At 36.3% G+C, this 16,886-nt stretch overlaps 1 protein-coding gene across 7 annotated transcripts in view; it reads left to right on the forward strand.

Annotated features, from left to right (window-relative positions):
- Nucleotides 1-16,886, forward strand: part of STXBP5 (syntaxin binding protein 5) — a 111,166-nt gene that overhangs the window by 27,872 nt on the left and 66,408 nt on the right. For all 7 annotated transcript variants that reach the window (XM_027454325.3, XM_027454327.3, XM_027454328.3 and 4 more), the window contains exons 3-6: nucleotides 2,213-2,294; nucleotides 3,129-3,229; nucleotides 13,587-13,721; nucleotides 14,990-15,053. In XM_027454325.3, coding sequence (XP_027310126.1) covers nucleotides 2,213-2,294; nucleotides 3,129-3,229; nucleotides 13,587-13,721; nucleotides 14,990-15,053 — 382 coding nt within the window. The remainder of the gene's footprint in view (nucleotides 1-2,212; nucleotides 2,295-3,128; nucleotides 3,230-13,586; nucleotides 13,722-14,989; nucleotides 15,054-16,886) is intronic.

Below are 16,886 nucleotides of genomic sequence, written 5' to 3' on the forward strand. Positions count from 1 at the left end.
AATATTTGTGGGGTGTGGGTGGTGCATTATAAATTAATGTGCTACACAGCTGAGCTCCACCACAGCTACTCTCTCAGTCCTGCTCCTCAAAGGAAAAAAGCAGAGAAAATGTGATGGGAAGGGCTCAAAGGTTGAGATAAGGACAGGGAGATCATTCAACAATTATCATGGACGAAACAGACTCAGCGTAGGGAGATTAATATAATTTATCGTCTACCGCTACTGGACTAGAGCAGTGAGAAAATAAAAGCAACCTAAAAAACACCTTCCCCCCCATCCATCCTCTTCTGCCTCCTCCCTTGAGAGGCACAGAGGAACAGGGAATGGGGCTGCGGTCAGTTCCTGACGCTTGGTTTCTGCCCCTGCTCCCCGTGGGGTCCCTCCCAAGGGATGCTGTCCTTCCCCAACTGAGCCTTGCAGGGGCTGCCCACAGGCAGCAGCTCTCCAAGCACTGCTCCCACACGGCTCCTTGCCATGGGGTCCGTCCATCCCCCAGGAGCAAACTGCTCCAGCATGGGTCCCCCACAGGTGGGGGCAGCTCCCCCCAGACCCCTGCTCCTGCGTGGGATCCTCTCCATGGGCTGCAGCTCTGGCCCGGGGCCTGCTCCTGCGGGGGCTCTCCATGGGCCGCAGCCTCCTCCAGGCCACATCCACCTGCTCCACCGGGGGCTCCTCCACCCATGGGGGGGCTGCAGCGTGGAGATCTGCTCCATGTGGGACCCATGGGCTGCAGGGGGACAGCCTGCTCTACGAGGGGCCTCTCCATGGGCCACAGGGGAACTGCTGCTGTGTGCCTGGAGCACATCCTGCCCTCCTGCTGCACCGGCTTTGGGGTCTGCAGGGCTGGCTCTCACTCATCTCTTCCAGCTGCTGTTTTGCAACAAGTTTTATTCCCTATCTCAAATCTGTTTTCAGAGTCACAACCAGCATCACTATTGGCTTGGCTCTGGCCAGCAGCAGGTCCTCTTTTGGAGCTGGCCCTTACTTGCCCTGGGGCAGCTGCAGGACCCTTGTCACAGAGGCCACCCCTGCAGTCAGTCCCCCTGTTACCAAGACCTTGCCATGTAAACCGAATACAATTATGTACTGCATATATTGTTATATATATACTTTTTAAAAGGTTATTTATATTCACTTTTGCTGTGATCAACAACTTCTCAGTAAACAGAAAGCTTGAAGAATGGGTGGGAATAGTAATGTTTTATTAATTTCTACTGTGTACTGAGAGAACAAATTGTACATTATTTTCCCTGATTTGCATATGTCTTCTATTCTCCTGTTTTAAACAGGCATATTGGGAAGGTGTTCAGCTCTTTGGCAAATTATTCTCTGTGAACTCTGTACTGTAATGATGGTATACCGACTGTTTCACGTAATTCATTTGGACTTGTGTTATTTCTGTTCCTTCTCCTAGAGGCTGGAAAATTTCCTTAATTTCATGACAGAAGAAAGAGGATATCCAAACTGGAAATACAGAGTCTTTGCAACTAATAAATTAATCTAGTTTCTAGATAAGGAAGAATCTATGTTGTTACCCTTCAATTTGATATTCATTATAAAAGTAGAGGACTGATTTATGTGTAGGAGTGAAAATGAGCACACTTTTGTTATCTCATAGTTGGTATGAATCCAGGAAATCTTGATACAGAGATCCTGGAAATTTACATTTATACATAATTTACCATTGACTCCTCCATATTTTGGCTACTGATCTTTTTATCTCTGTCATAGCACATTTTCTTTTAATATGCCTTGCATTATTCAGCTCTTCTTTCATCTGTAAGTAGCATCTAAAAATGAGAGAAAGCTCCTTTAGCACTTAAAAAAAAAAAAAAATCATTTGATTGTGATGTTTATTTAAATTAACTTTCTTTTATACTAGTCCTGATATTTAACACTACTAAAATAACTGCTTCATCATCCTCCGTTGTGTTCTCGTTGACAAGGGATCCTTTAAATAAATGTGGTAAGTTTAGCAGTTATACATAATTTTCCTATTTCATGGGGATAAATAAAATGGGCCTTTCAACTGTTATTACTCTGTTTATGATTTTTTTCAGTGATCGTTAAGGTCTATGTGGTTAAATATTTTGAGTGCACTATCTAGAAGCAGGATGTTAGTCTGTTTGAACATGATGTTAGTGATGTTGATAACGTTTTTCTTTTTCCTACATTGCATACAACAATTATTCCTTAACAGTACCAATTTCAGCTTTGGTCGGCCAGGAGTGGAATGTTACTGCCAGCATGACAGTGGAGCTGCAGTAATCCAGCTTCAGTTTCTGATTAACGAGGTTAGTAAAATGGTGTTTATATTCCATAATTTTGAGAAGATACAAAGTATGTTTTCTTCAACTTCTCATTAAGAAAACATCAAAATACAAATACTATTCACACTTAGAATCATTTTTGTTAAACAGTGATAACAATTAAGGTACCTTTATTTAATCACATAAATTGCTAGACTAACTGCTGAAACTGGCTGTCTCTGGAGTGCTCCTGCTATAGGCAAGAACTGTTTTGCTAGGAAAATTTATTCGTGTCATTGAATGTTGCATGTTATCCCTTACAGTAGTAAAGTATTCTTTTAATAGTGCCAACAGTTTCAGTGGGTTGTTAATTTTATTTTGATTGCTACTGTTTTAGATGTGAGTTGGGCAAAGATCCCTAATCTAATCCCTCGGTAATTTCAGATGTGTTTTTTCTAGAAATATTGCAGCTGAGACCCGACAGTAATGCTGTTCTTAAACTAGCTATGGCCAGATTTCTAGAGGGATTTCTAGCTCAGAGGAATGCTGAAATTAAGTATTGCTAACTATGTTGGGGCATAGACACTAGCCACTGAGTTCACTGCTTAATTTCTCTGCGAATTGTGTACGTGAAGGAACAGAAAAAGCTGTTTCTTCCCCTTTACCCCTCAGTATAGCACTGAAATAAATTTGTGTGAGTTCAGTGTCACGATCAAATCAGTTACTTTGTTACTACTGTTTGAAACTATCTGCTCTATGATGTTGACATGCATGCTTGTAAATATTTTAATACTGGTAGCAAATATTACATACTTCCTCCATGATGTTGTAAATACTAGGTTTCTAGAAATAAAGTTTTACTGAACTTATTTCTAATAGGGAGCTCTTGTGAGTGCCTTGGCTGATGATACCTTACACCTGTGGAACTTACGTCAGAAGAGACCTGCTATAATTCATTCGCTCAAGTTTAACCGAGAACGGTAGGAATTGGACTATTTTTGCTTTGCTCATTACCATCACACTGTGTAAGTGGGAGATTGAATTTATTATAGCAGTACAACTAATAAATAGTTAAAAATTATAACTGGATTTACTTTAGGATTGACTTCCAGGTTGCTAGGGTCCAAATTTAAGAAGAGATTGGACTGTGCACTTAGTCACATGGTCTGAACTTGGGTAGACCTGTGCGGTGTCAAGAGTTGGACTTGATGATCCTTAAGGGTCCCTTCCAACTCAGGATATTCTATGATTCTATGATTCTATGAAATTGCTTATAAGTAGACACACCATATGTCTGCTAACTTGAGATTACTTCTCTATTATTGTGAGCATTGTTTTGCTGAACAACAATATTCCTGTCTTTATCAAGTGGAGGGAAGGAAGACTTTTAGTTTGTCTCCAAAGGAATTTTTGGAACAAAAGTGTTTGTATGTATTAACAAGGCAACAGGAAAACTATCTCCATTTTTGAAGGCTTTCTGAGATAATTTCTATCCTTTTTCTTCAAGTTTTTTTTAGGAAGTAGTTTTTTTCTTGCCAGATTAGGTACAGTCTCAATTGGAATGTTATGTGTACTTTTTGAGCAGTGTGTTTCTGAACTGGACTTCTTAGAGAGCTGGGAGGAGCCTAGCAAGAACACACAATAGTCTGTGACCTGTACCTCTGTTGAATAGGGTGGGAAAGCAGTAGGCTTTAAGTAATAGGTAGCGTGAAAGAGGAAGGTTTAAATATGTGAAACCTTCTGATGTAATGTCATATGAAATGCTACAGTAGATTGTTGGGTGGATTGTGGAGTAACCTTGTAGTTTTAAAGAACAGATCATAAACGGGTTTGTCAGGAATGACACAGAAGCAGATTGTTTTTTCTGGGGTAGAGGATTAAGTGAGTCTCAAGTCCCTTTTCAGGTTGTTTTCGTGATCGCAATGCATAACTATTACGCACAAAATGGAAAGTTCTGCTTACAGAGCAAGATTCTTTGCAGTCTGAAACAAAGCATTGGACAGCAGCGTGTAACTAATGCTTTAAAATGGTTGTCTAAGAAGGTGACTGTGTGTGTGAATCAGTTGGAAGCTGTTTTAGAGTCTTAGATGTACATATAGCTTAGTTTAAACAGTGGAAATCTTAAACTGTCATTTTGCTCTAAATGTGGTATTCTCACAAGCAAAACCTGTCATAGGCAGTTGAGCTTTGTCTGCCATTCACAGAACAGGCTAAGGGAAAAGTCTATATAACTCACATCTCTTTAGTAGCAGTACTAGTTATTAGTTTTGGGCAGACTACTGACTTTCAAAAAAAAAAAAAAAAAAAGCTGTGCCTTGCTGAAATATGTAGCGAGAGCATCCTAATTTTCAATAGTGGTGAAGATAAAGTTTCTGAGACAAGGGTTATTCTTGTAGTAATTTTAATCTTAAAGTATCCATCATTATAACTTACAGAAGTAGCCAGAACACTTAAGGTCCCTGAGCCACCAATGTCACCAGCCATTTATTAAGTCATGCTGGATGACGGTTACGTATGTTTTCAAATAGTTTTCTTTTGGCTAATTCATAAAATGAAGCTTTATTTTATAAAGTGCAATCTCATTACAAGGGAATTATTTTGATTCCGAACTTTAGAAAATTGCAAATTCATTGCTGAATAATTCTATTTAGTTGGTTTTAGTAACTTAGAGCCATTAGTGTTATTACTACTCCTAATAGATTTGGTATGTTATGTGAATTTGAAGTAGTTGACTTTGTTTGGGTCAGTTTTATGTTGTGTATTAGCTACAAAGTTAATTAAGAAGAGTGTTCATGAAAAAAACTGAACACTCAATTAGCAAGTGCAAAGATGTTAGGTACCTAATTAATAAAACGGTTTTAAATAATTTATGATTTGGGGTTAAGATTTTCTCATAAGGATAATTAACTTCTCAACCATTAATTACTAAGATATTAAATATTAAAACTGAGCCTCATAGTAATGTTTTCCAATGATGCTTCACTTTGCCAGCTTGCACTTTGTAGGGATATTCAGTATCTTGGAAATCAGTTTGGGTAAAAGAAAATAAATGAATGGGAAAATGTCCTCGGAGGTGAAATCAAGTCAAATCTTACTAAATGATGGAATCAATTGCTTTGGTTATATCAGTATTTGTCTTAGAACTCCAGATGCAAAGGCTTAAAATTATTTGCCTGATTGGGAGTACCTGGAAGTGTGTTGACATTGCAGAAAAACAGTATTTGTATTCTACTTAAAGAGTTGAACTCAGTATGTCAAGGGACAGGTTTTCTCCAGATTCTGTTTTCAAATAGGATTTTGATATGTAGGGATTTGATGTGATTTATAAAGTTGTTTCTGCATAGAAAGCTAACTGAAACAGTTTATGCTACTCAAATTAAAAGATACATTTTGAAACCTGTTCTTGAATGTTTTGAAAAAGAGGAGGGGGGAGAAAAAAGGTAGGGGTGTGGTGCATTACTGAATTCTTTCTTCTCCTGGTATAGCCTTTTACCAGCTTTGGTTAATTCCCTGGTTTTAGCCGTACACATGAATGTGCTCTTAGCTTAATGATGATATTTCCAGAACTTGTATTTGTCTCACCTGTTGGTGATGTATTTTGACTATCTTTATCTTAGGCCTGTTTTGAGCAGATCAAAACAAAGAAACAAAAATGGACACATCTTGTTTATAAATTCTTATGTTAAATATTTTTGATACAAAGGAAAACAATAACAATAACCTGAAGTATTGAATTACCTGTAAACCAATTAAGAATGCAGCCTCTAGTATGTGACTGGGAAGTGTTCTGGATTCTTGCTTTTCTGCTCATGAATTTTAAGAATGGAGATTAAGAGTTTTACGTGAGTGTTACTCATTACAGATTTCATTGTTATCAGTGAAAAATATCCTCATTGGGTAACTTGCAGCTTTTCAGTTTTGAACAAAATGTTTCTTTAAAAGTAACGGCCAGGAGTCTTTAAAGACTCAGCTTTCTGTCGAACCTGTAAATGAGTCTTACTTACTATCTGTAAGTAAGAATTTGGTCATTTATTCATAGCTGCCTACAGTATCAGTGCTGGTGAGTAATCTGAAACAAGTCTTTTTTGACCTGGTGACTGATGAACTTGTTAATGTATAACAAATTAAAAAAATAATGGCAGATATCAGAAATACAAAACAAGCTAGTTTTGCAAGTTTTCTAGCCTTTTGTTCTTGTCACATTTGTGTGGGTTTTGCAGCTACTCCATGTTCTAGTTACTAAACAAAAGTTAGAAGATACTAAACCACTATAATGCTGAGCTTGGCCACTGCTCCTTGACTGTAGGAAGGAGGAAGAGGGGCAGCATGTAGGGGCCAGAAGAAAATGCGTAATGGTGGGCTGGGTTGCTTGTGTGCAAATTAATGTGTTAATATCTCCTTGTGAAATACACGATTCAGAGTGTGAAATTATTAGTATCCTAGATTTTGTGCATTGCTAAGATTTTTTTTCAGTGAGTGGCAATAGTTTTTGTCATCTATGTACCTGTATAAACTTGCAAATATGCCAGCTTAATGTAGGACATGAAAAATTTGTTTTGTAATCTGACTTGCATCTTTCCTGAGCTGCCTGTGATTCCGTGCCTTAATGCAGAAACAAATGTTCCACTTGCTTTGTGGCTTAGCGTAAAGACAAGAACCAAAATCACAGCATAAAAATAGAACCAAGTGTTTAGTGTACCAGTGCTTTGCATATCGATCATTGAATGCATTGAGAGCAGTTTAATTTTTAATATGTCAGTTTCTGTGCTGTAGGATTTAAATGATCTTACTCGGCATGAAAATGCACGATTTGGAGTTACCAAATTGTTTTAAGTATTGTTGCCTTTGTACTCTGAAAAACAGCCACTTCACGTTTGTATTTAAAACACAAACTCTGCACTGTGTGTGAAAAATCCCACTTGTATTTACTCTTTACTAACAGACAGGATTTTGGACTTCTATTATGACACATACCTCACCTTGTTAGATACTGTAAATTTGTAACCAGGCCACGAATTACCAGGCATTAGTTGAAAGGATTTCTCTCTCCTTCCACCTCACTGAATTTATAAACTGACCAATTCTGCCACTTTGTGGATAGCAGGAAGACATACAGGATTTTTTTTTTGCCTTTGAGAAGAGATGATGATAGACTTTTTTTTCCTCCCTTTTCTGTGTATTAGTATCAGTTGTGCTTCCACCATTTATTTGGGGGGCTGTTTTTTTCCCCCCACCTTGACCTATATGCTTTGAGGTAGGATTATAGTATAACTGGAAAGATACACATCCATACAATACTTCTGAGAAGTTGAATGTTTGGACTCTGAGTTAATAATATACTGAGTATAGATCTGACATATGACACATAGCTAAGTTTTTCACTCTTTTTCTAAAGCTGCCTTATTTTTCAAGATCAAAATGAAATGATCATCTGTTTTTATGATGTTATATAAGACCATTTTTTTCCTGTTGGGCTTAAAAAAGTTACTTAATGGTGATCCACTAGAGGACATACTTGAGTTCCATCTTGCTTCAAGAAGTTAGTAAGGGAAAAGGAGCTCTTCAACTGTCTGGGTTTGCTGGGGGTCTGAACGTCTCATTTGTGCAAGATCAAATTCCTTTGAAAAATGTTTTCTGGAGGCCATGCAGTGCATTCTCTGTCCCATGTGTAGGTGCGGTTGATGGAGCTACAATTGTGTGTTTTCTTCTTCTGCTGCCTTTGGCATTGAGGCAGAACTGAAATACTGAGTCCTATTACTCTGAGACTATAGGTTTCTATGAAACAGTTTTTAAAACCTGTCTCCACTGTCCAATTACCATTTTTCCCTGTACACCAATGATTTTTGCAGTGCTGTGAGCCACATAATGACCAACTGCCACATTCCTAGGTTGAATTCAACCTCTAGTCTTTCTGCCCTGCCTGCCTGGCAGACTTTTCCTCACCAGTGATGAGCATAGCTCTTCTTTCTCCTATGGGAAATTTACATTTCCAATGTGGCCATTTTAAAAATCCTCATATATAACTTCCAAGAATAAATGTTTAGCCTGAACTGCTTGTGTTATAGCAAGCTACCTGACTGTCTTTTGATGCCAAACGTGGTGGTTATTCCTTGAGTATAGAAACTCTAAAAGTGAGCCTCTATCTGGAATGATGTATAAAAGGCCTTAATATTGATTGCATCAGTCATGGCATTCTTCCAGTTTATTATTGTTCTCAGATCTTGCTTCCCCAATACCACATTTTGACATCACTAGTGTACAGAAGAAGTCAGATACTGAGTGTAGGTCGATGTAATAGTGATGTCAGTCAACATCAGAGCCAGGTGTTCAAGTGATCATATTTGGAGAAGAATCATTGAGAGTGCTGTTACGGGATATAGGTAGAATTGAAGTACCTAGGCCAGTTTGTATGATGTACTACCTTTACCAACATGGCCTTTTTAGGGAAAATTTTGGGGGGCATTGAAGAACAATTCTTCCTCTGCCTGTGCTTCCTGCCCCTTCAGGCCTTTTTCATACAAGTAGGTATATAAAATCTCTTGCAGTTAACAAATCTGGAAATAACCACTTCGCAGAAGTATGGGAAAAATCACAGCTACTGCTTGGTTCCATGCGAAAGCCACTGTGACAATGGCTCTTTGTTTTGTGCCCATTAAATACTTGACAGAGGGACCACAGACATGGAGTCTGGTCTAGTATATGACTTAAACTTTTCAGTCTCGGAATTTTGTGCTGACTATCCAATGTATGAAAGCTTGGAGAGAGATGTATGGAGAAGGCGACTTTGATAGCTTACCGCTTTTCTTAGAAAAAAACATTTTGCATATACACAGATTTGAGCAGCTAATGTAATTGCACAAACTGAAGACTTATAATGATAGCGTGAGGTTCTAGAAATAGGTTTAGTGTCTTAAAAATAAAACCTGTTATCAGCATTTGACATTCATCAAAGTATTTGTCACTGTGCTTTGTTAAAGCAGTGGAAAATTCTGAAGAACATAATACTTCATAATGCATCAGACTAAGGAAAAGTAAAAATTAATTTAGAAGGATGTTTATTGTCATAATACACTTAAGATAATTTTTTTTTTACTTACTAGTTCCCTTAAGTGGAAGAATTAGGCTGTTGGCATATTAATTTAATAAACTCTATTCTTTGAGATTTCTATAATTAAATTCCTCTAGGGAATACTGTAATTTGCTATAATTATTTATATATGTTGTGACACAACCACAATCAAAATTTTAACTAATTTTGACATTGTAAGAAAAGACATGGTCTGCGGTTACAAAAAAATCTTTTCAGTGGGTTTCCAAATGGCTGCATAAAGACTCCTGTGACTGCTAATGCTCTCCCATAACCAACAACACAAAATACATCCTGAGTGCAGAAAAAATTAAAAAAAATAAAATATATTTTGAGGGTTTTCCTCTTATCAGCATTTTCCACTGCTAGTGCAACGCTGTATTCTGTGTATAACTGTTTTCTTAAGAAATACTGGTTAAACTCTGATAAATGCATTTCACAGGAAAACTTCTTCTTGGGTTCTGTTAGCTTGTTGCAGGGGGAGGTTGAGAGCACGTACAGTGGCTTTGTGAATGTGTATGCAGTAAGGAAGAAGAATTAGTGCTTCTAGAAAAGTACGGATACGTTAGAATTTGGGACTACGCTGACTGTTTTGGGCTTGCATAGCAGTACCTCATCTAGGCAGTGATGTTAGCATATATTAAAGTCATTGTATATCTCAGATTGGAGAAAAACTCTTTAAAGCATTGTTTTCTTCTATAAAGGGATTCAAAATATTTGGAATAAAGCACAATACTTGTATTATGGCAAAAGTTCCATCAGCTTCACAGAATGTACTAGATGAGGTAGCAGAAACTTCTTAAGAGGTAGCACGATAAATTTATTGTGCCATGTATGAACTGCCTGCAGAATCCTGCTTTCTCTCGTCACTTGCTCATGCAGTCCCATTTTTGAGCTGTCTCTTTGGATGCACAAAACTAGTCTGTTTTTTTATGGATGCCTTTCTCATGGTATTTTTTGGTCAGAATGGTTTGATGCAGGAAAGAATGTGTACTGCTCTTGACTGTTATTAGGCAGTTGGAATTTGTGTTCAAGAAAGGCTTGCAAAGAAATTTCACTTTGGTTTGGTGCATCTGTAGTGCTTTCAATCTCTGCCCAGCCACTGGTTCTTCTCTACATTAGTGTGTGTATCCCTTTGTGTGTAAGGAGAGAAGGAGAATAATGCCTTAGTTTTGGAAATTGGCCAGGCATAGTATGGCAGTTTCTACTTCTGTGAATCATATACGTGTTAGGGACAGAGTATCTAATATCATATTCTAATCGTATCATGACAGAAATAAAGATTTCTGGAGGAAAGTCTGCATTTTTAAGGAAAAAAAATGCCCTGTTCTTGGCCAGAAGGGAGCTGCCTGATTACCAAGAAGACCTTGAAACTTGTTTTCATCTCCCAAAGCAAGTCTAAATCTCTTGCAGACCCAACTCCAATTTAAAATGAAATAAGCTAGGTGACATAGTTATATGTTAACGTGTCAATGTGGTTTCTCTGGTTGTTAAGATGGTCATAGCTTCACTGAATTTATTTTCTAAGGGGGCTATACATTTTCCAGCCATTGTTTAAAATCTGCTTAGTGTCTTAGGTGAAGCCTTAAACACTGAAGAGAAGAGAAACTCAGTACATGGACCATAATGTTGGAAATGTTATTCTGTAAATTGAATGCAAAAATAAATGCAGTTATCTGAAATGAATCAAGTAGATGAAAATATAATAGAATTTCTGAAAATTGGAAGGTATACTTTTATCTCAGAAAGAAAATGGAGTAATGCAGTGATTCTTTCATCATTGCAGCTGTGAATTCCATTTGGACTTAGCTAGTCATCAGTTCTGTGAACCATGAAAGCTCCAAAAGAATATTTTTTAGTTATATATATGTCATGCAAGACTTTCTGATTGTGGAAGACTGCTAAAAGCACACTTTGAAGGTTGGGTTGGGAACACTACTTTAAATGTACCTATACTTACAATTCTGAAGTCATTTGCCTCCTGACTTTGAGATTTAGTAAAGCTACTAGATCAAATGTAACTTACTCTTGGTGTGGAAGCATTTCACTGCTTGCTAACTGTTGACAAAAGTAATCTCTGCTGCACAGAGAAGACATTGAGTATGGCTGAAGAGTGCAAAAAGTATTCCAGAAAGGTATCAAGAGTATTGAGGAGTTGAACGCTTTTCTTTTACCTTCAAGTGTTGCCTTTTCATTATAGCAATTGAAATTGAAGCCCAAAATTATATTTTTGTCCACCTTTAAATGCCATGAAATAGATTTTAGATTTTGGTTGAGTTTTTGTTTTTAGAATGAGTGTTGGGCAACTATAGGTGACAATATTAACTCACAGGTCAACATAGATATACCCGTGACCCTGCTCTTGAATATTCTTTCTGGCTGCTAGGCTACAAGTTTAGATCCAGCTGATGCGGCTGCCAGCTTTTTTCTGGCACATGGAATGCCAGGAAAAAAATCTATAGCATTGCAGAGTGCTGAAAGTTTGCTTTACCTCCTGCCTCACACTGCCTTTCTTCACATACCCTGCTGTCCTGCTTACATTGGGAGAGCTCTCTTACTGGGCAGTGGTATTTGGGGTCCTCAATGGTGTGTGTGTACAGATGTATGTTTCTAACTTCCAATAAAATCTGTCTTCTCTTTCTTCCAAGGAAGTTGGTGAAATGCAAGTGCTTCACCTGCAGTGTTTACAGATTACTCTGTAGTAAAAATGTTATAACCTCTACAAGTTCACTGAGTTGGAGCACTTTAAACCTTGCCTAGAGTACTTTTTTCTATGTAACATCAATGGAAAAAAAGTGAAGCCTTTGCATTTTAATATTTAAGTACAAGAGCAAAAGAAACCAAGAAAGTCAGAAAATGGATAAATTAAAGATTTGCTTAAGCAATCAGCATTCCCTCACTGGAAATAAGTGATATAAAAAGTTAAGTGGTGCACTTTGGATCCAGGTAGTGTTACAACGGACACTTTAACTTTTGAAACCTGTAATACAAATTAATGTCTTTTCATCCATCAGTAATTTTTTGCATTGCTGCTGTTAGACTTCGTTTTTATGCATTTAACAAGCACATATAGAACATCTAATGCAAAGGATCTAAAGCTGTTCTTTGCGTAAATAATTATTAACAGGCTTGTGAAATGATGCATGGATTTGGCAAGAAGGGAACCCAACTGGGAAAAAATAAGAAAAAATATGTAAAGCTAAGGATTAGCACTGACAAAACAAATTCCCAATTAATAATTATTTCAGCTTATCACTGAAACCTTTCTGAAAATCCTAGTTTGATAGTCCAAGGAATTTGTCAGGTTTTTACCATATTGGACCTTATCAGATGAAACTGTAAATTCAAAAACATTTTATAGAAATTTTCTAGGGTTTAACTTAGTATTTCTGTTATATAGAAAACCCAAATACTTTAGAAGCTCCAGTTCCTATGCATACATTATTACCTTTATCAAAAAATTAAACAATAAGCAGAACTCAAGAGGTCAGAAATAAGTAACTTTTAAAATACTACTTCTTGCACTGGAGATACAGTCAGAGGATTTCTGCCAGCCATTAGCATTTGGGTTTTGTTCAGCTATTTCTTTCTAGCAACAGAGGTGAAAAATGCAAGATTGGAAATTAAAATGTGGTTTAAGTAAAATAGTAACACCAACTTTAAATTACTTTTAAAATGAATTTTATTATTTTATAGGTCTTATGGTTGTTAATAGGCTTGGTCTTTGGGGGGATACATTGGGTTACGTGTAAACTTATGTTTATTAGGTTACACTTTCTCCATTCGCTTCATTCGCTTGAAGCCAGTTTAAACTGCAGCAAGCTACTTCCTTAACTTAACTAACTTAAGTTTTGTTCTTCAAAACTTGAAATTAGATAGTTTTCAAAGGGAGGTTTATAGATTATAACATAAGAGTATTGTGTTTTAAGCTTAAAATGGCAGCTAACTTGGGGATAAACATTCAATGTGATGATTTTCAATGGCAGCAGTGTGGTTTTTATCTGAAAGACTTAATAGTCTTAGAATACTTTGGTTTATATTCTATGTTTAGTCTAAATTTTACATTGTCTGTGGATCTCTGATCAAGTACTGTTTTTGCTATTTTTATCTAACTGTAACTTGTATTTTTTCCTTTTTGCCTGCTGCGTTTCTTCTACTTTTTGGCAATTTAGACATTGAAATACAGGATTTATAAAAAAAAAAAAATAAAAATTCTTTAATCCTCTTTTTCCGGTGGTATTCTTTTTCAGGATAACATTTTGTCATCTACCTTTCCAAAGTAAATGGCTATATGTGGGTACCGAAAGAGGAAACATTCACATTGTCAACGTGGAATCATTTACTCTCTCAGGCTATGTCATCATGTGGAATAAAGCCATTGAACTGTGAGTTCTGTCTAGTATTGTCTGTTGGGGGTGGTGGTGGTGAGGGAAACAGATGTCCAAGTGTCCAAGATGTTTTAAGTTGTAGAATTGGCATTCTTATCTAGAACGACCTCCATATTAGTCTCATTGCACCAAATAATATGGGCAAAGTACATGGGCATGTAAATAACTTTATTTTAATAAAAGTGAAGTGTTAATGTTAACTTGGTGAACTTTTGTTTTTCTAGCTTGTTAAAACTATTTCTGACTTGACTTAAGGCTGTGATGCCCAGAACTGTTTAACATCAGCATGTTTTCAGGGATAATTGGATTCAGTAATCCTTGCAGAATATCTTCCAGAGTGTAAAGATATGCATTGTGACAGGGCCGATGCATACTGGCTAAAAATATAAATTTAAATAAGCCTATTCCAAGAACAAAATATATTTTTTACAGCTATTTCCGTTCTTCCTTCCTTTTTTAATAATAGATTTGTGAATGTAAATGTAGTGGTATGTGGGTGAAAACATACTTATATGCTGCTGTTGCTGTGCTGCTGTTGTTTCTAGAGTGTTATATGTATCTTCAAAACATACATGAAGTCCATCACTTGCCAAAGGCTTTTGGGGAAAAAAAGCACATCTCTTCATTTGTCAATCTTCTTTAATATCAAGATAACAATTCTTTAATAGCAAGAAGTCAACATAAAAACAGATTTTTTTAATAAACCCCATTTTAATAGTACCCATCTTGAGCAGTATAAAAATTATATAATGGTTAAAAAACAGTTACTTTTTTAAAAAAGTTACTTCTTTTTTTATCGCTGAAGAATTAACAGTTTAGAGAGCGTATCATATCTTGTCTACAAAAGAGCATGTTGAAGAAGATAGATAGAATGTAGCTTTCCAGTTTGTGCAATTAAAGAAGGCAAAGCTTTATGGAAATAATAATATGGGCTTTGTCTTATCTGTAGCAGCTATTGTTAGTTAGCGTTCAGATAATCTTGTGTATGCAGGAATACAAGATAAAAGTCTACTGTATGTAGTCTAGTGAAACCTTCTGAAGAAAAATGGCACGTGAAATAGGCATTGTATGAAACACAACTGATCTTTTTTAAAAGTCCTTTGTTTCTCCTGATCAACTTTAGGAGATGTTTTAAGATTGACGTCTTGATGTTTCAATATGAGAGTAAATAAATATAGTTTTTTAATTACTTGTAATCACCTTATGAGATGTAATTTTGGCAGGGCTATTTTTTTTTTGCTTAATTGGAATTATTCCTTGTTTAGGTCATCTAAATCTCACCCAGGACCTATTGTTCACATCAGCGACAATCCAATGGATGAAGGAAAGGTAAGATACATTTGAAGGCTTTTCACCACACTATTTTTCAAGTGAGACTTTAAAAAAAAAAAAAAAAAAAAGGGGGAAGTAAATCCGACTGCTTTTAAGGAGGGATTAAGTAGATGAGGACAATGTTGGATGCATGAAGGAAGTCTAAATCAAGGCGTTAGGCTCTGAAAATATGAAGTAAAGTACAGACATGAATATAGGAAACACTGCTAGGGTAGTTGAATGTATCTTGTAATCAGAAACATTTTAAAATACAGGTGAAAGCATTGAATTGCAGAAATCCTTGAAGATATAAGTGAGGAACATTACTACTTGTGGTTAAAAAAAAAAGTTGATTAAAAAAACAACTTGGGATGGAAATTAACAAGCTTTATATTGCCATGGGGCTGTTGTTACTTTTACAACTGTAAAATGCTTTGTGGTCACTGAAGTGTATTTATTTAGCTTACTGTGTACTTTATCTTTAGCCAATCCAAGACAGCAATTTTTATGAAGTTCAAGATCTAACTGACAAAGTTAGCAGTATCTAGTGCTTAAAAGTTAACTGGCTTGTAGTACAAAAGAAAAGTCATCTGTAGTAAAACATGCAAGAAAACTATGTATCAGACTTGTATTGTCCTTGTGAGATATTGCTAACGTGGTCGTCTTATCTTAATTTTTGATGGTACACATTCTTGAAGCCCTCACAGAACATTCATTGTAATGTCCTGTGACACAGAGGCAACAAGAAGAACCTGAACAATGAAATCAGTGGTCATAAGTTACTTCTCAGAACTTCCTTAGTTCTAGAATAAATCTGCAAGTATTACTGTTTGTTTTTGGGAGACCTCTTGCAAGGCACATGTAAAAATGATATAGAATGAATAACTTAAGTTCATCGTGAAGATTTCATGAATTAAAAATAAAGGCAAGTAGTTAAAACATTTTTCTCTGACAGCAATGACTGTAATACTAAAACAAAGTATTTTATACTTTATTTTACACTTCTATAAAGAAGTGACCTGCTAGGCAGTTTAATTCAGTGCTTTTTTGGCTGCATGTCTAATGCCTATTCCACTTGATTTCTTTCTTTACACTGGATGGAACAAGATAGTTGTGCTAGAAAACAGTGAATCCTTGGAAACCCTCAAGAATCTGTATAAAGAAATGCTTCCATTTGTGCCAGAACATCTGTTTTTGTTGTATCTGTTTCCTAAGTGCTTTATTCTGTATTGTTACATGCTATAGAATCACTTACACATGATCAAGTGTGTACAGAATGACACCATATACGTTATGGCTTTGCCATAATTCATTCTTCGCTTCAGTCATGGTTGCTTTGCTTCAGTTGTCCGACCTCTTTTTTAATCTTTGGATGAGATTGTGACTCTAACTCTTTGAAGGATCAATGCAAGCCTGTTTAGCTTGCATTGCCTCATAGTTACTAAGTAAATCTAACTGATCTGCTGCAATTTTTGTTCAGGTGTTTTGGTCCACAGTTGAAGAGTAAACAGGAAGGGTTTTCCTTAATTTTCACAACAGGGAAAAAAATAAAAGGTAAAAGGAGGGATTTGAGAACTATAGTACATATGCATCTCTTCCAAAAGTGTATAGACCCCTTTCAAAACTTTCAAAAACATGGTTATAATTTAGCTATAAATTATAAGAGCTAGTATGTCTAGCCAAATACCGTTTGAGAAAGCTTGTCTCTTCAAACAGATTTTCATTGATTCCTCTCTAGAGCATATATAGATATATTTAGGTATAAGTAATTGAATATATTGATCAATTAAGTTCTAAATGTTTATTTGTCAGCGTAATGGCTCAGAAATATTGTAGAGCTTTGAATTCCCA

This window comes from Anas platyrhynchos, chromosome 3, assembly GCF_047663525.1.
Source record: "Anas platyrhynchos isolate ZD024472 breed Pekin duck chromosome 3, IASCAAS_PekinDuck_T2T, whole genome shotgun sequence".
NCBI lineage: Eukaryota > Metazoa > Chordata > Aves > Anseriformes > Anatidae > Anas > Anas platyrhynchos.